Consider the following 19,057-nt stretch of genomic DNA (forward strand, 5'->3'; position numbering starts at 1 on the left):
ATACTACGCACAAGCTTATGTAATATTGTATATCAGATATGCATTTCTGTTTAATGGAGATTAAGATGAATTATGCAACTGTAAAAGCAATGTTGCCTCCAAATCGAGCATAAACAAGCCAAAATTAAATACCCAGTAGAGTTTATATCCCTACTGAACAAAATGGCATTTGAATATACAGTAACTTTGGCTGGAGTAGAATAGAATAGAATAGAATAGAATAGAATAGAATATAGAAACTAGAGTAGAGTGGAATAGAAATATGGAATAGAATAGAAATATAGAATAGAAAAATGCAATAAAATAGAATAGAAATATGGAATAGAATAGAAATATAGAATAGAATAGAAATATAGAATAGAATAGAAATATGGAATAGAATAGAATTCCTTATTGGCCAAGTGTAATTGGACACAAGGAATTTGTCTTTGGTGCCTATGCTCTCAGTGGTGTAAATTTGGGAAGACTGAATCTTAGAGCCTTGTATCTTAACCTTAAGAACTGCAAACTTCAACTCTCACAGCGCCTGGCTGTGGGGAATTCTGGGAGTTGAAGTCCACACCTCTTAAAAGTGCCAAGGATGAGAAACACTGAATTTGAGGCATTTCAACACAGTGCAGAGGTTTAACCACCAGAGGGTAGCATCGTAACAGCCAGACTAGCAATGAGCTATTTCCAATCGGAGTTTTGTCCTCTTCAGGGTAAAATACTTTTTTTAGGATAATTGGAGCTATTGGAGTTTAGGATTAAAGAGATCCAGCTCTTTGGAGAATCATGTAATTCTGGGAAAATTGGAAAGAAACCACCAGCTGCAAGATGGATAGACTTTATTATAGCAGAAGGATTCACTGGAGAAGAGTCTAATGCTGGGAAAGATGGAGGGCAAAAGAAGAAGGGGACGACAGAGAAGGAGGTGGCTGGATGGAGTCACCGAAGCAGTCAACGTGAGCTTCAATGGACTCCAGAGGATGGAAGGCCTGGAGGAATGTTGTCCATGGGGTTGCGATGGGTCGGACACGACTTTGCAACTAACAACAAAAACATAGCAGAAGTGAATGAACCCTGAGACCCTAAAATACCAGGTCAAGAACAAATCTTCTTGCAGAAAATCTATCTGTGTTAATGTTCTCCAACTTTGATAACTTTAAGACTTGTCGACCCTAACCCTACTTGCTGAGGAATTCTGGGAGTCTACAAGTCCTAATGTTGCCAAGTTTGGAGACTCCTAATTTATGTGTCTATGTGGACGTGGTGGCTCGGTGGCTAAGATGCTGAGCTTGTCGATCAGAAAGGTCGGCGGTTCGAATCCTAGTGCCGTGTAACGGAGTGAGCTCCCGTGACTTGTCCCAGCTTCTGCCAACCTAGCAGTTCGAAAGCACGTAAAAATGCAAGTAGAAAAATAGGAACCACTTTTGGTGGGAAGGGAACAGCGTTCCGTGCGCCTTCGGCATTTAGTCATGCCGGCCACGTGACCACGGACACAGCTTCAGACAGTGCTGGCTCTTCAGCTTTGAAACGGAGATCAGCACCGCCCTCTAGAGTCGGGAACCATATATGCGAGGGGAACCTTTACCTTTTTAATCTATGTGTTCACTAAATGTTGACTCTAACTGGAAGGCATCTTGTCAACCAATCAACCAACCAACCAATAAACCAATCAAACTGGGTTTGGGACCATTTCTTTTCCTTCAACTGAAGGAGAATTGGCATTTGTGTCTTAGTTACCATGTTGTTGTTGCTGTTGTTGTTTTTACCACGCCCTTACCCTTGACTCAAACAGAGATTTATCTATCACACGTTTCCCCATTTCCTCGTTCTGTATGTATTCACTTTCTCTCCTATTAGTTTTCAGTTTCCTACTGATCTTACTTCCCCATGGACAGTCTGAGAAACAGAAAGGCCCCATTTAAGGCTGATTGGAAAAGAGCTCAACCCCGATTAAGAAGAATGTGTTTGGGGAAACGGGAGTTCCCCCCCCCCCCCCATGCTAAATGGACTTCCTTGTTTCCCTGTGACTTGCTTGGCTTGATTCAACAATGGTTCTAGGAAGCAATTGAATGTGCCTATTGATGGTGGTTTTGCCTGGTGAGGGGGAGGGGGGACAAGGGATTATCGCTCCCCTTCCAATACAAATTGCATTGGTTTTTAAAGAACAAACAAGGCTTCCTAGCTCAGCTACCAATGGAGATGTTGGGAGACCCTAGAACAGTGTTTCTCAAACTTGGCGACTTTAAGTCCTGTGGACTTCAACTCCCAGAATTCCCCAGCCAGCTATGCTGGCTGGGGGATTCTGGGAGTTGAAGTCCACAGGACTTAAAGTCGCCAAGTTTGAGAAACACTGCCCTAGAAAGTGCGAAGAGAAGAGCAACCAAGACGACCAGGAGTCTGGAGGCTAAACTGCAGGTGCTGAACGATTGAGGGAACTGGGTTTGGCTAGTCCAGTGAAAAGAAGGACCAGGGGAGACGTGATAGCAGGGTTCCAATATTTGAGGGGCTGGCACAAAGAAGAGGGGGTCCACTTATTCTCCAAAGCACCTGAGGGAAGGACAAGAAGCAATGGGTGGAAATTAATCGAGGAGAATTGAAGGGAAATTTCCTGAAAGTTAGAACAATGAATCGTTGGAGTGACTTGCCTTCAGAAGTTGTGAGTCCTCCAAAACTGGAGGTGTTTAAGAAGAGATTGGGCAGCTGCTTGTCTGGAATGGTGTAGGGTCTCCTGCCTGAGCAGAGGGTTGGACTAGAAAACCTCCAAGGTCCCTTCCAACTCTTCACTGCCCCAGTATCCTCACAGTCACGTGACCAAAATCCAGTTGTTTGGCAACCGATATTTATGAAGGCAGTGGTGAAATTCAATTTTGGTTACTACCGGTTCTGTGGGCACAGCTTGGTGGGCGTGGCAGGGGAAAGATATTGCAAAATCTCCATTCCCTCCCCACTCTGGGGCCAGCCAGAGGTGGGATTTGCCGTTTCTCCGGCAACCTATCAGAACTAGCTGAATTTTACCTAATTCTGGGGTCATGTGATTGCCATGTACAACATTCCAGCTGCGTTCCGATAAGGAAAATGCAATACAATACAATACAATAGTAGAGTTGGAAGGGACCTTGGAGGCCTTCTAGTCCAACCCCCTGCCTAGGCAGGAAACCCTATACCGTTTCAGACAGATGGCTATCCAACATCTTCTTAAAGACTTCCAGTGTTGGGGCATTCACAACTTCTGGAGGCAACTTCTGTTCCACTGATTAATTGTTCTAACTGTCAGGAAATGTCTCCTCAGTTCTAAGTTGCTTCTCTCCTTGATTAGTTTCCACCCATTGCTTCTTGTTCTGCCCTCAGGTGCCCTGGTGCCAAAATGATTGAGAGAAGCCAGATTTGTTCATGATTCATTTAACTGCAGTGACTCGCTTAACAAACATGGCAAAAAAAAAAGCTTGTAAAATTGGACGTGACTCATTTAACAAACTGTTTTGCTTGGGAAATTTATTATGTCCCGATTGTTTCCAGCCCTCTTTTTTCCATAACTTCCTTTCCCCCTCAGAAATTAGAATTTTAGGACACCCCTTAGCTAGGAGCCTAGAAAGCTATCTTCAGGAAACCAAGATTAAATTTACGGAATGCTTTCTCAACGGCTAGTAAAATGGACTGTTGTTTCCTGCAAAGATTCCCCTCCCGTCACTCCACCTATAAACTCTTTGGGAGGAGCCACAACCTTAGCCAACTGTCCTTACTTCCTTCTATGACATCTTCTCCACAGCTGTTCCTTTCTCCTCTCAGCTCTACGCACACGCACATCAGGAACAACCTCCCTCTGTTCCTCCTCACTGCTCCCTGACTCAGATGCCACCTGGTGGCCAACAGGCCTCTCTAGTCCCTGCTCTGACTCCAAACACCCTCCAGAGTCTTCCTCATCCTCCAGAGCAGTCTCATAATGGTTATCGCTGTCAGAGTCCACCAACAGCTCAGCCGGCAGCTGCTGGGCCGCAACACTTATATGTATTTTAAAAGAAAGTTTTTATTTATAAGCAAAATATACCACAGAGCATTCTCTAAAAACAGACCTGAGTGGAAAATGCATTTTTACAAAAGTAATGAGTGGGGGGGGGGGGAACATTTCATATACAGCATTTTTTTCTCTTTAAAAAGTATATACATTTATATATTTATTTATATATATATATATTTAAAAATCATGAATAAGAATCTAAAAGAAAATAATTCACTGGGCTGTGTGCACTTCAGCTCGATAGTCTGTAATCTTAACGCAGAGGTCTTCAAACCTGGCAACTTTAAGACTTGTGGACTTCAACTCCCAGAATTCTCTAGCCAGCTGGCTGGAGAATTCTGGGAGTTGAAGTCCACAAGTCTTAAAGTTGCCAGGTTTGGGGATTCCTGTCTTAATGTAATAGCAGATAAAGTCAAATAACACAACAGGTACACGGAATGTCAAAAGGGAAAGGAGGTGCGTTGCATGTAAAAAAAGGAGGAGGGGTTTAGACATGCTGGCTGGGGCATTCTGGGATTTGAAGTCCACAGGTTTTTTAAATAGCGACGGTCGGACAGCCCTGCTTTTAAGATCAGCAGTAACACCTCCTTTCTCCAATCTGGGCATTCCTTACAGACCCGGAAAAGAAGATGAGATTGCAGCAAGACATGCTGGCAAGTAGAATGGAAAATATGATTTTGCAGCTGGAATGAAGTCCCTGGAAATAGAATTCAACGGCAGGGGAAAAGTTGGCATTGTACAATTCTATCGGCTTGTCTTGCGGGAAACCTTAACTCGGTGACTATGTTAACCACTTTTTTTTCTAAGTTCCCATACAAGACATTCGGTTAGTTTCTGTTCCAAAAGGCTTGGGGGGTGGGTGCAAATCAAGGATGACCACCCACCGCAGCCCAAATAGCCAAACTAAAGTCCAAACTAACTAGATTAGAATATGGGCCAAACGATGCTCTCTCTCCAGATGTGGTCAGAAATCAGCAGTCCGAAGATACGGTGGCTTTCCTCACAATGGGGATAAAAAACGCCACCACCCCCATCCCCTACAAAATGTGTCGACTTCAACTCCCAGAATTCCCCAGCCAGCATGCTAAGTCAGCTTTATAAAACACGTCGATTTCAACTCCCAGAATTCCCCAGTCAGTCAATTCTGGCTGGGGAATTCTGGGAGCTGACATTCACAGGCCTTGGAGTTGCCAAGATTGAGAAATGCCACTTTGTATGACACAGTTGGGGACATACAAGCTGTCAGGTGCCAAGGGTTTGCGCAGGTTGGGTTTTTCCCCAGGACATAAAAACGGGCGATGGAGAACTGATGCTGGGGGTTATTTCCATCTTCCTGCAGCTGTTGAAGGTGGAGGCTTTTTCAGGAAGAAAATTGAGATTGGGGGTTTTCCTTGGAGGGGGGGGAAGGCATTTCCTAGCTAGCCGATCCAGGTGGGTCCGTCTCTCATTTCTGCAAACGCCTTGCAAAACAAAAACGCAAGAAAGAAAGAAAAAAAAACCTCCTTCCCTCTTGCAGCAGAGAAGGACGAAAGGTTAAGCATCCATTTTTAACCGTTTTTTAAGTCCTCACCTGGATAGGCACTGGAGGTGTTCTAAGAAGAGATTTGGACCACCATTTGTCTGAACCCGCTATAGACTTTCCTGCTTGAGAAGGGGGTTGGGCTAGAAGACCTCCAAGGTCCCTTCCAACTCTGTTCTGTTTTTTTTTTATCTTTGTAGGATCCTTGGTCTCCCCAGAGATCATCTTTTGCCCTGTTCAGGTATGGCTAAAATTAAAATGTTAGTCAGTCTTCCCAAGACTTGGTCTTCTCAAGAATCCCGTAAGCTCTGGAGGTAACCCTGAAGTGGTCTTCAGAGTAGAACAGTCCGAATTTTCTTCTTGGGATGCAGTTCAGGAGCCAGATGTGGAGAGGGGGCAGAAAAGTTTCTTGAGAAGCACCTGGGTTAGAAAAGTCCATTAGATTTTTTAAAAAACCCATCACTTTGCTCCATTCAATCTGTGTGTCAGACCTTATTTTTGGATTTCAGGCATGCCGCCCTTTCTACCGTGGGAAAATGGGGATTATACGGAGTTGGGTGATGTGTAGCCATAACAACATTCTTTCTCAGAAAGTCAAGGTCATCCTTTGTCCCTGCGCCTGGCTGGGTGTGGATGGGAGGGATCTGTCTTCGTGGCAGTGAAAGATTGGACCATGGGGTGGACTCGTGGGTGTTTGGGGCAGGATCTTGAACTTCCAACTGGGTGGGAAAACCTAGAAGCTTTCAGATTCAGGTTTCCCCAGATGTGCCAACATGACATCTCTAATAAAGTGGACCTTTGAGGAAATTCAAGCCTTGGAGTTTTATTTCATTGGGGGTGTTTTTTGGAACCCTGACACTGAGGTTGAGAGCAGGGGTCTCCAACCTTGGCAGGCTTCAGGTTGCCAAGGTTGGAAATCTCTGGTTTAGTGTGAATGCCCCTTTCATTTGTCCTTGGTGTCAAGTCAAGGGCGATGAGCAGAAAATCGCGGCAGTGAAACAGCTGGAAATAAAACTAGGAAGGGGGTAAGAAACTGGAGGGAGTAAGCTACAAAGTACAGGTAGTCCTTAGCTTACGACAATTTGCTTAGTGGCCGTTGGAAGTTACAATGGCACTGAAAAATGTGATTGATGACTCTTTTTCACACTTATAACCGTGGCAGCCTTCCTGAGGCAGAAGAACAGCTGGAGCCTGTTCCCAGTGTGCGTATGCGTAGAGTTGCTACACAAAGGGAACAGCTAAAGAAGAGGGGTCGACGGGAGTAAGGCCACAGGTGGACGATGAATGGCCCCTCCCAGAGGAAATAAAAGAGGAGCGAAAGGGGAGTGGAGTTTGCAGGAGACCATTAGTTCGCTTCATTGGTTCGTGACTCTCCGAGGCTCCTTGCCAAGTTTTGCAGAGATCGGCCTGGCAGCTCTCCAAGCCAGAGAAGGTCTGTGACTGTAAATCCTCCCTTGAAAGACTTTGCTGGATGTGAATGAGCAGAATTCACAGTCAATTAATAAAAGGGTTTTTTTGTCGGGACAAGGAGTTTGCTTCATGCTCTTGGGAAGCCTCGGACAGAATACTCTGGTCCAGGTGACTGGAGCAGGTAAGAAAGACCTCCATTTGGGACAGAGGTCAGTGGGATCAGGAGAGGGCGATTCCTCGGGGGAAGGATGGCTGTGGGTCTCAAGCGTTTGTCTTTGGAAGCCCCCTCTTGGGGGCGGAGAGGTGGGGGTCACCAGCAGAGTGCCTTGCAACATCTACATAAACACCCAGCACAGGGGTCTGCAGATCTTCTCTTTTTAGGCCCCTTCCTCAGTGGCCGCACAGCTGAGGGGCTCAGTCAAGAGCCGGCTGTTCTCGAGGGGGGTGGGACACATGACGTAGCGGCCAGCTGCCTGCGGGGGGTGGATCTCGGCGGACGTCACCATGGCCTTCAGATGCTGGCTCTCCTTGCCCAGGGCTTCCTCGGGGCCCAGGCCTCCCACGGCACCCAGTTCCGCCTCGGCCGGGGCTACCCCGTCATCCATGTTGACGTAGAGGATCTCCTCGGGATCTTTGGGGGGTGGGAGGGACTTGAGGGTCTTCTCCAGCTCCTGGGACAGGATTTCGAACGTGGGACGGTCACGGGGGTTCAGCGCCCAACAGCTCGTCATCAGCTCATACCTGGGGGAGGGAGGGGGAGGAGTAACAAGAAGACGGAGAAGTTATTTCTGGAGAATAGATTCCCTTTGGGGCTCTACAGCAGGGGGTTGCCAATCTGGGCAAATTTAAAACTGGTGGGCTTCAACGCCCAGAATTCCCCAAACAGCGTGCTAGAAGGAAGTGAGGTTTATAAAGAGAGAGCAAACACTCCCTTCTAACATTGATGATGTTAGCTAGTTGGGTCATGAAACGTCTACATAAAAACAACCAAGTACAGAGAGCAACAAGGAACCACAGTATTTCTCCTTCTCCAACTCCTCCATTCCTCTTCCTCCTCCTTCACCACCATCACCCTTCTAGCACTGGTCATGTTATCTAGTTTGGTAATGAAATGTCTGGAGGAAAATAACCAAGTTCAGAGAGCACCAAAGATCCACAGTATTTCTCCTCCTCCATCTCCATTTCCTCCTCCTCCCCCACTCCTTTCCCCTTCCTCCTCCACCCTACTCCCTTCTAGCACTGATGATGTTACCTAGTTTGGTCACAAAACGTCTGCAGGAAAATAAGCGAGTTGAAAGAGCACCCAGAACCCTGCAAATGTTCTTCTTTCCCTTGACACCCCCATGTTGGCTTTGTCCCTTCCTCTCACCCCAACTGTATCCCTTCTCCTCTGCTTTCTTTCCAAAGTTTCTGGGAGTAGCACACCAAACTTAGGCGGAAGTTGGTATCCTTTGGCAGGCGCAGGGATTGTGCCAAACCCATTCAGGGTAGGGAAACGGGAAGGCCTATAATATTTTCCCAACAATGCGAGAAACTGAGGCTACTTACAGGCTATCCAGACAGTCAATCGGCTGCTTGAGTCGGTTGCCTTGACGTAGGTAGTCGTAAATTTCACTGTTTTCCACCCCGGGATAAGGCGTCTGGCCTCGGGTGGCGATTTCCCACATGGTGACTCCAAAGGACCACTGCGGGGTAGAGATTAGAAGAAAGAAGATAAGGGAGGCAGAAGAAATCTGTAATCCAGACGGGGTCCAGATGCTCCCAGTTGGAAAGATTGGAAGATGGTTTCCAGCGAGAACAAAAAAAAAACAAACGATTTATTGGCTGGGAAGTTAATCAAAGAAATAATCAAGTTGGAAGGGTCCTTGGAGGTCTTCTAGTCCAACCCTCTGCTCAAGCAGGAGACCCTACACCATTCCAGACAAGTAGCTGCCCAATCTCTTCTTAAACACCTCCAGTTTTGGAGGACTCACAACGTCTGGAGGCAAGTCATTCCACCGATTCATTGTTCTAACTTTCAGGAAATTTCCCTTTAATTCTCCTTGATTAATTTCCACCCATTATTCCTTGTCTGGCCTTCAGGTGCTTTGGAGAATAAGCTGGCCCTGTTGTGATCCGCTGGCGGCCTGCGGAGCTGGCAGCAGAGTCAGACAGTGAGGAAGTTGGGGAGGAACATGGTCCAGTCCTGGAGTCTTGGGAAGGCTTGGATGACACTACCGGAGGCAGAGAGGGGACCAGGGCTATCTGGGAGTTATGTGCTGCCTCTGTAGCCTCCAAAGTTGGACATCAGCAAAGTAGAGGAACAGGGGGAGCTTGTTCCCAGTGCGCGCATGCGCAGAGCTGCCAGAAGGCAAGAACAGTTAAGACAAAAGGGATGACTCGGGAGTAAGGCAATTGACCCCTCCCATAGGACATAAAGGAGGAGCAAAGGCACATGAGCCTTTGCAGGAAGCAACTTTGTTCGTTCTGGTCTGTTTAAATTCTGAAGCTCTGTTTGGACTCCGTGCTCCGTGTGGCCTTGCAAGCTAATTGCCAATTAGGTCTTTGGCAGCGCTTCAAGGGAGATAAAGGTGGGTGCTTATCAGCCTTACCCTGAAAGACTTTGGCAGACTTCTGTCGGACTCTTTACAAACTATTTGTGACTCATTACGGGCTGTGAATGAACATAATTCGCAGCCGTTGAAATTTTAAAAAGGTTTTTTTGGGATTAAGTGTGTGCTTTTGACTGTCTCAGGAAGCCTAGATTAGAACAGACCCCCTTTTTCATTGTGGCAGTCCCTCAAATATTGGAACACCGCTATCATGCCACCCCTAGCCCTTTCTTTTTACTAGACTAGCCAAACCGAACTGGCCAGTTCAGATATTTATTTTATTTAGAGTATGGCATTAAGATAAAGGGATAGCAGGAGTAAAGATGCATGGAAAGAACGCACGGTAATATGATACACTGAAGATGGAGATGTGTGGAAAAGGGAGACTCACTACGTCGCTCTTGGTGGTGTAAACGCGATCGGCCAGGCTCTCGATGGCAATCCACTTCACCGGCATCTTGGAGATACGGCCTTGGCGGTAATAATCACCGTTGTAGATTTTCTTGGAGAGGCCGAAATCGGCCACACAGGCGGTCATGCTTTCGTTCAGCCTGCGGAGGGAAATGCGAAGGGCTCTTGAAGGAAAGGCTTTAAGGGGTGAAGATAAGGGGGACCACCCCGAACTGGATCCTGATGGGGCCACATTGATCTCTGTGCCAGGCCTGCAGCCATCTTTTCTGTTGGATCTTTGGCCTGCCAGACTTTCTATTATTCTACTATGCATTTTCTATGGTGGGAAAACGGGAGGGGGGGGGGGATTGTAAGGAGTTAGATGATATGTAGCCATAACAAAATTCTTTCTAGAAAGCCAAGGTCATCCTTTGTCTTTGCACCTCTGCACCTGAACAGAACTGGATGGGTGGAAGCTGCCAGCATGGCAGTGGGAGATTGGACCATAGGATGGACTTGTGGGTGTAGGGGGAAGATCTTGAACTTTCAACTGGGTGGGGAAAACCGGGAAGCTTTGAGATTCGGGTTTTCCACAGAAGTGCCAACATGTCTCTCTTAATAAATTGGAACTTTGAGCAATACTTTGCCTTGGACTCTGATTTACTTTTGGATGCTATTTGGAACCGCTTCTAAATCCCCCTTTTTAGGGTTTTCCACCTGTACACACTCACATGCAGTTGCGGGCCGCGAGGTCCCGATGAATGAAGTTCTTGCTACTGAGGTACTCCATGCCACTTGCAATGTCCACCATGAACTTGACCAACGTCTGGGTGGGCAGGTACTGTGAAGGAAGAAGAACCTAATCAGAGGAGTGTCTATGGAGATTCTCCATCATCCATTTCTCATCCAAGAAGCTTCTTCAGCTCTGGCTGAGGAATTCCAATGTTTCACCATCCAGTCAGATCCGAAGAAGCTTCTTGGATGAGAAGCGAAATATCTTCAAAGAAAAACCAGAAAGTCCAGTTTTGCCTCTTGAAAAAAAGCATCTTTGGGACAATCAGAAGAGACACCAACAAGAACTAGGATCTCAGCTGGGATTTAGCCACCTTTGGAATGGAGTCAGATTAACAGATTAACAGAATTGGAAGGGACCTTGTAGGTCATCTAGTCCACCCCCCACCCAAGCAGGAGTCTCTACATCATTTCTGACAAATGGCAGTCCAGTCTCTTCTTGAAAGTCTCAAGTGATGAAGCCCCCACAACTTCCGAAGGCAACTTCTGTTCCATGGGTTGATTGTTCCCACTGTCAGAAAATTCCTCCTTATTTCTAGGTTGAATCTCTCCTTGTTCAGTTTCCATCCATTATTCCTTGTTTGGCCTTCGGGTGCCTTGGAAAATAGTTTGACTCCCCTTCCTCTCTGTGGCAGCCCCTCAAATATTGGAAGGCTGCTATCCTGTCTCCCCTGGTCCTTCTCTTCACTAGACTGGCCATGCCCAGTTCCTGCAACCATTCTTCATATGTTTTAGCCTCCAGTCCCCTCATCATCCTGGTTGCTCTTCTCTGCACTCGTTCTAGAGTCTCAACATCTTTTTTATAGCATGCTAGGTGTGGTTTTACTAAGGCTTTATAGAGTGGCATTAGCACCTCCCTTGATCTTGATTGTATCCCCCTGTTAATCCAATTTAGGATTGCATTGGCTTTTTTTGGCTGGTGCTGCACACGGCTGGCTCATATTTAGCTGTTGTCCATTGTTTGAGGGCTAAGAATCAACGGTCCTGCAGGATTGCTACCTACCATGGGGCTCTCCCCGAGCCGGGAGTATAGCAGGAAGCTGTGTAGATCTCCATGCTTCATGAATGGCAGGATCACCACAGGGGACGGGTAGCCTTCACTTTCTGTGTTCTGCAGACAGACACCTTCGGGAAAGAGCAAGAGGACATCCGTGAATTCTCTAAAGCGGAGTCAGGGGTGAAATCCAGCAGATTCTGACAGGTTCTGGAAAGCGGATAGCAGAAATTTTGAATAGTTTGGAGAACCGGCAAATGCCACCTCTAGCTGGCCCCAGAGTGGGGTGGGAATGGGGATTTTGCAGCATCCTTCCCCTGCCACGCCCACAGAACCGGCAGTAAAAAAAAAATTGTACTTCACCACTGCGTGGGGTCCTTGGTGCTCTCGAGCTTGGTTGCTTTTTTTGCAAACGTTTCATTGCCCAAACTAGGTAACATCACTGAGCACTGATGATGTTACCTATCTGGGTCATGAAACGTCTGCAAGAAAACAGTCCAGCTCAGAGAGCACCAAGGATTCCTCATGCCAACCCTCCCTGAGCTGCAAATATTCCCCTTTTATCAAAAGAAAGAAAGAAAGACTGATCAGGAAGAGAAAGGAAGGGGCTGGCTTTTCTCTTGCTAAACCATGATGCAATTTATTTACTTGCACTTAGCATGCTGTGTGAGACCAGGCACTGTGGTTCACAAACATGCAATGAAGTTGTTCAGCATCACGAATCCCACAAAATAAAATAAATTGAGATGGGAGATTTTCATGCAACACGAGATCTGTTCGGCGGAGGTTCATTGCAAACCCTTCGACAAGTATTTAAAAGGGTCAGGAGAAAGAACACAGCTGGTCTTCTCCTTCCCTTCCAAATCCAAAGCTGACCTCTGACCCCTCCAGGCCCCATCCCTGCCCCCCTCCTTTGCTTTGCATGGGCTATCCACTTTCAGCATGACCTTTGCCACAATCGTTTCACCAAACCTGCAAGAATAACAGAATAAAAGAGTTGGAAGGGACCTTGGAGGTCTTCTAGTCCAACCTCCTGCTCAAGCAGGAAACCCTACACAATCCCAGACAAATGGTTATCCAACATCTTTTTAAAGATTTCCAGTGTTGGGGCATTCATAACTTCTGGAGGCAACATCTGTTCCACTGATTAATTGTTCTCACTGTCAGGAAATTCCAGCTCAGTTCTAAGTTGCTTCGATCTTTGATTAGTTTCCACCCATTGCTTCTTGTTCTGCCCTCAGGTGCCTTGGAGAATAGTTTGACTCCCTCTTCTTTGTGGCAACCCCTGAGATATTGGAAGACTGCTATCCTGTCTCCCCTAGTCCTTCTTTTCATTAAACTAGACCTACCCAGTTCCTGCAACCGTTCTTCATATGTTTTGGCCTCCAGTCCCCTAATCCTCTTTGTTGCTCTTCTCTGCACTCTTTCCAGAGTCTCCACATCTTTTTTAATATCGTTGCGACCAAAGCTGGATACAAGCGTGGTCTTTCTTACCAAGCCCTAATGTTATTTTGGCCGTATTCCTCTTTTAACATGAACCATGGGGCAGGAAAAAGGGACAGGGAAGAGGAGGAGGAGGAGGAGTGTGGGTGGAGGGGGGGAGGACTGAGTGAGAAGGTCCCACTTTGCTGCCTCCCAAACCCCAAAACAAGTCTGAGATGAATTAGCTGAGCTTCCGCCCACCCGTCTGTCAGCCCAGTCCCGGTCAGGATTCCGAAAATCTTGCCAACATCTGTTTTCCCAAGTAATGTTCTCCGTTCCCTCTCGCTCACAGCTTCATCCCCCCAGGGGACAATCTGTCCTTTCTGCTTTCCCCAGCCCCTTCTCTCCCTCCCCCCACTTCCCCAAAGCCCAAGCCCTGTTTCCTTTCTTTTCCATCCCCCCCCCCCCCCCAGGCTCTAGCTAAAAAAAATTATTTTTTTTGCCCCAGATGGAATGAGTAAAGGTGCGCTTTGCAGATCTCTCCAGGCTGGGCTGCTCTCCTCTCCTCATCCCCCACCCCTGCTCTGCCCCATGCCGGAAATTGCAAATCTGCCCATGATTTATATGTCAATCCCAGTCTGGGAATTTACTAAGAGGAAGAAGAAGAGGGAGGCAGGCCTTAAGGAAAGGAGTAGGTAATCTGACACATTCAAGGTGAGTTGGAATTGCTAGAGCAGTATTTCTCAACCTTGGCAAGTTTAAGGCATGAGACTTTCAGCTCCCAGAATTCCCTAGCTGGCATCCTTGGACTTCAGCTCCCAGAATTCCCCCGTTAGCAAGCATGGATTTCAACTCCCAAAAGTCTCCAGCCAGCCTGCTTGGACTGGAGCTTCCCAGCATGCTGGCTGAGGGATTCTGGGAATAGAATTAGAATTAGAGTAGAGTAGAATAGAATAGAATCTGGAAGGGATCTTGGAGGTCTTCTAGTCCAGCCCCAATCCTGAGTTGAAGTCCACACTTGTTAATATTGTTGAAGTTGAGAAACATTCTTCTATGCTCTTAGCTGTCTTCAGCATTGGATTGGCAGATCTGCATTCATTCTCTTTTTGTGGTTCCGAGATTGGGGAACCTTGGCCTTGTTGGCCATTCCCTATGGTTGGCCTTCTTGATCACTCTCTATGGTTAATCTTCTTGGCCACTCTCTATGGTTGACCTTCTTGGTCATTCTCTATGGTTAGCCATGTTGACCACTCTCTATGGTTCGCCTTCTTGACAACTCTCTATGGTTGGCCTTCTTGTTCACTCTCTATGGTTAATCTTCTTGACCACTCTCTAGAGTTGATCTTGTTGATCATTTTTTATTGGCTGGCCCTGTTGACCGTTACTTATGGTTGGCTTTGTTGAGACTATAGAGATTTGGGCTAGAAAGAGGAGACCATGGATGCTTTAGGTGTCTGCAAAAAAACTGGGCATAAAAGAAGAGACCGCTCTGTCCCTCACCAATCAATTTCATGACGTTGGGATGGTCAAAGTCCTTCATGCAAACGGCCTCACTGAGGAAGTCCTCCATCTCACTGCGGGTGCATATGGCGACTGACAAGAGAAGAAAGACATTAATGCTTTGGCAGCGTTAATCCTTGCTCAAGGATTTCTGATCCTAAAACTTGACAGACATAAGACTTATTTATTTATTTATCTATAGAAAATGTCCGTGTGTGTTCCAGCATAACTCTGGAACACCTGGGCTGCTGAAATGAAAAAGGAATGAATTATAATCTATAGTGTCAAATCTCAGTACTTTTGACAGTGAGAGTGTGCATTTTGGATTCAAGTTCATGTCCGTGCGTGTCTGGGTGGGTGTGTTCCACAATTACTCGACACTAAAGATATAATTCATTCCTTTTCCTGTCTAATAGCCTAAATAAATACCTCTTGGTTTTCAAGAGTATCAGTCTAATCTCTGTGGGAATGATGTCCAAAAGGAAGGGGGCCACCCCAGAGAAGGCTACTTCTTCTGCCAGACGTACCTCTTTAGGAGAGGGGACCCGCGACAGGCATACTTAGGAGACTTAACACTGAGGAAAGGGAACCTCTGGGTATATGCAGAGTGGTATTCCTTCAGGATAATTGTGCTCCCTCTCTCTCTCTCTCAGTTTATTGGGGTTGAGGCAGCTCTAACCCTCCCATCAAAAAGGGGTATTTTGCGTCCTCTTCTTGTGACTACTTACTCTTCATTGTCTTGACCGCAACTTTAAAGACGGCGCCGTCTTGGCTGAGTTGGCCTTCCATAACCGAGCCAAATTCTCCTGGAAAAAAGAAAAAGCAGAAAAGACTCTTCATTGGGCTTCTCTGAGGAGAATCAAATATGGTTGACATCCCTGCCACCTTTAGGATGGCCCTGTGCCGCTCGTATCACCCCCTGCTATAATCGTAAAAGGTTTATTATTATGACATCTGTGGTAGATTCTCCGTCATCCAGCCCCTGAAGAAGCTTCTTGGGTGAGAAGCAAAATGTCTTCAAAGAAAAAGAAAAAGCACCTTTGGGACATTTATTAGGATGAATAAGGTCTTTTAAAAAGAAGATATTACAGGTAGTCCTCAACTTACGATGGTTCATTTAGTGACCATTCCAAGTCACAATAGCACTGAAAAAGTGACTTATGACTGTTTTTCACACTTAACCCCATGCTCACATGATCTACATTTGGATGTTTGACAACTGACTCATATTTATGACGGTTGTAGTGTCCAGGGATTTATGCGATCTCGTTCTGACAAGCAAAGTCAATGGGGAAGCCAGATTCACTTATCAACTGTGCGACTAACTTAACAACGGTGGCAAGAAAAGTCGTGAAACGGGGCGAAAACCCACTGAGCAAATGTTTCAATTAGCCACATAAAATTTGGGCTCAGTTGTGGGCCGTAACTTGAGGACTCACAGTACGGTGATTGCCCAAATTTGATTGTCAGATGCTGTGTTTCTTTGAGCCCCAGGGTGATTTTGAATCCCTTCTTGATCTGAATTTGATTTTAGGAAGGATTTTAGGACTTCTTTTTCTGAATTCTTGCGATTCAAAGCCAGAGAGGGATGAATTTCCAAGGAAGAAAAAAAGCAAAGTTATGAAATCCAGCCACGTAGCAGGGGGGGAAAAAGCTGTCATCCAAAGCTTCTAAGGGAATAAATACACCCACACACCCTTATATTGTTGGGTGGGAATAGCAAAATGCTCTTTTTCCCCAACTCAGGAATTATTAGGAGCCTGTCCTACTTGAAGGGAAGAAGGGAAAAAAAAAAAAAAGGATAGCTCAGATAAGGAAGGGAGGACAGATGCTAACTGCCTCTCCCTAGAAAAACGACTGCTGTTCAACCCAGGCTTGTAAGAAACAGGACCAGCTACGCTGAGTAGTAAATCACTTGTAGGGGTTCAGCCAGACAATTTTAACAACAACGGCTTCCTGTCGCCCAATCTTGAAGGCGTGGGATGAATTTAGCCAGGATCGGCTGGTCATTTTTATGGAGGTTTCCATTCCATTCCAGGCCAAAGTTCCAGGAGCCATAATTAAAAACAGTTAGGGAAAATTGAGAAGCCAGAATGATCCTCCTTTATAGTTTTTACTTTATTTTATTTTAAATTTCGATCTTTCCGGCTGGACCTGGAGAACGGGAAACCTCCAGAAAGGTTGATGCCCTTTGGAATGGCATTAAAGTGGGCGTGTCCAAACTTGGGAACTTTAAGACTGGTGGACTTCAACTCCCAGAATTCCCCAGGCAGCCCATGGCTGCCTGGGGAATTCTGGGAGTTGAAGTCCACCAGTCTTAAAGTTCCCAAGTTTGGATGTCCCTGCATTAAAGCAAACCATTTGCAAGGCGAAGCATTTGGTACGCCCGCTATACATAGCTGGTTTCATGCGCTTTCCGGTTTTATCCGACTATATTTATAATTGGGATGGGAGTTGGCGGGTTGTGGTGGGCAAAGGAACCAAGGAAGGAAGGAACCAGGGGATTCTATTTTTGCTTTAAGATGAGCCCAAATCCAATGGGGTGATATTTCCGTTTTTGTCTGGTTCTCCTCTATGAGCGTTGGGAGAAGGCAGGGGCAAAGCGCTTGGAAAAACCTTGCCAAGAAAACTGCATGGACTTGACTGTTTAGTTGCCAGAGGCCAATGAAGAGCACACGAGCACATCCAGGCAAGCAAAATCATATATACAGGTAGTTCTTAATTGACAACCATTTGGTTAGTGACTGTTCAAAGTTAGAAAGGAGGGAAGGGAGGGAGGGAGGAAAGAAGGGAAGGAGAGAGGGAGGGAGGGAGGGAGGGAAGGAAGGAAAAAAGGAAGGAAGGGAAGAGAGGAAAGAATGGAAGGAAGGAAGAAGGAAGGAGGGAGGGAGGATGGAAGGAGGGATGGAAGGAAGGAAGGGAGGAAAGAATGGAAGGAAGGAAGGAAAGAAGGAAGGAGGGAAGGAGGATAGAAGGAGGGAGGATGGAAGGAAGGGAGCAGAGGAAAGAATGGAAGGAAGGGAGAAGGAAGGAAGAAAAGAAGGAAGGAGGGAGGATGGAAGGAGGGAGGGAGGAAAGGAAGGAACGACAGGGAGGGAAGGAGGAGAAGGAGGAAAAGAGGAAGGAAGGGAAGGAAGGACAGCGAGGGAGGGAGGGAGGGAGGGAGGGAGGGAGGGAGGAAGGAAGGAAGGAAGGAAGGAAGGAGAAGGATGAAGAGAGGGAGGGAGGGAGGAAGGAAGAAAAGGGAGGGAGGGAGGGAGGGAGGGAGGGAGGGAGAGAAGGAAGGAAAAAGAGGGAGGGAAGGAGGAGAAGGAGGAAAAGAGGAAGGAAGGGAAGGAAGGATAGCGAGGGAGGGAGGAAGGAAGGAAGGAAGGAAGGAGAAGGAGGAAGAGAGGGAGGGAGGGAGGGAGGAAGAAAAGGGAGGGAGAGAGAGAGAGAAGGAAGGAAAAAGAGGGAGGGAAGGAGGGGTGGGAGGAAGGGTGGGAGGAAGGAAAGAAGGAAGGAGGAGGAAGAGAGGGAGTGAGAGAGGAAGATTCATTGAGGAAAACGACTCCAAATGTTTCCCTTCTTTTGAAAAGCTTCCAAACGAATCCCAGCTGGGCTTGGAGGAAGCCTCTTGCTTTGCTAAGTGAAGCTGGGGAGGAAAGTCTGCCAGGCCTCTGACCTAAATGAGCAAAACAGCCCTCCGTCTTGTTCTATTTTGACGGCAAGAGAGCCAGCGAGAGTGCTTAGTAATGGTGTAGTAGTAGATGATTATGGTTGTCGTAGAAACCAGGCTCCACATTCAGGGCCAATTCATACGTCATTAAGCTATAAAAATGGACGAGGGGCCAAACCCACCCCAAGCGCTGCCCAGCGCAGGACATAATGAGCCATCCAACCAGAGACTAAAACAATTGCCATAGCAAAGGAAACAAACCGAACAAAACCAGTCAATTAGCAGGCCAAAAAAGAAGTCCGTTTTAAGAGACTTCCAGCAATCCTAACCATTCCAAGGACCGAAATGAATCGTTGTGCAATTCTCATAAATTCAAGTACACATTCATGCAGTTATTTCCATGATGCAATTTCAGGCTTTTTCCCTCTAGGATAATTGTGCAAATGTGTGGGCTATTTCCCTCCCTCCCCTCCTAAATATGCATGTGTTTAATCTTACGCAAGGGTTGCGTGGTGGGTTATTATTTTTCATCAAAAGCAAAAAGAGTCTCTCAGACTGGTCCTCAGGGATGCCAACATGGAGATCTTAAGAATTCATCCAGTGTTTCTCAACTTGGGAACTTTAAGATGGGTGGACTTCAAGTCCCAGAATTCCCCAGCCAGCCATGATGGGAGTTGAAGTTCTCATGTTTTAAAGGTTCAATAGATTCCTGACTAGGGAATTCTGGGAGCTGAAGTTCTCATGTCTTAAAAGTTCAGTAGATTCCTAGGGAATTCTG

The 19,057-nt window shown here is 46.5% G+C and overlaps 1 protein-coding gene across 5 annotated transcripts in view; it reads right to left on the reverse strand.

The window, feature by feature from the left end:
* Positions 1–3,575: 3,575 nt before the first annotated feature.
* The window catches only part of AXL (AXL receptor tyrosine kinase), a 51,339-nt gene continuing 35,857 nt past the window's right edge, over positions 3,576–19,057 (reverse strand). For 4 of the 5 annotated variants that reach the window (XM_081962535.1, XM_081962534.1, XM_081962536.1 and 1 more), the window contains 7 exons: positions 15,350–15,427; positions 14,622–14,714; positions 11,709–11,830; positions 10,645–10,754; positions 9,915–10,074; positions 8,481–8,617; positions 4,020–7,673 (listed from right to left, as the gene is read on the reverse strand). In XM_081962535.1, the coding sequence (XP_081818661.1) occupies positions 7,310–7,673; positions 8,481–8,617; positions 9,915–10,074; positions 10,645–10,754; positions 11,709–11,830; positions 14,622–14,714; positions 15,350–15,427 (1,064 nt within the window). In that variant the 3' untranslated portion in view covers positions 4,020–7,309. Of the gene's footprint in view, positions 3,971–4,019; positions 7,674–8,480; positions 8,618–9,914; positions 10,075–10,644; positions 10,755–11,708; positions 11,831–14,621; positions 14,715–15,349; positions 15,428–19,057 lie in introns of those variants that run through there. The other variant, XR_014176177.1, reaches the window with a different exon arrangement.

This window comes from Natrix helvetica, assembly GCF_964273705.1.
Source record: "Natrix helvetica genome assembly, chromosome: 9".
Classification (NCBI taxonomy): Eukaryota; Metazoa; Chordata; class Lepidosauria; order Squamata; family Natricidae; genus Natrix; species Natrix helvetica.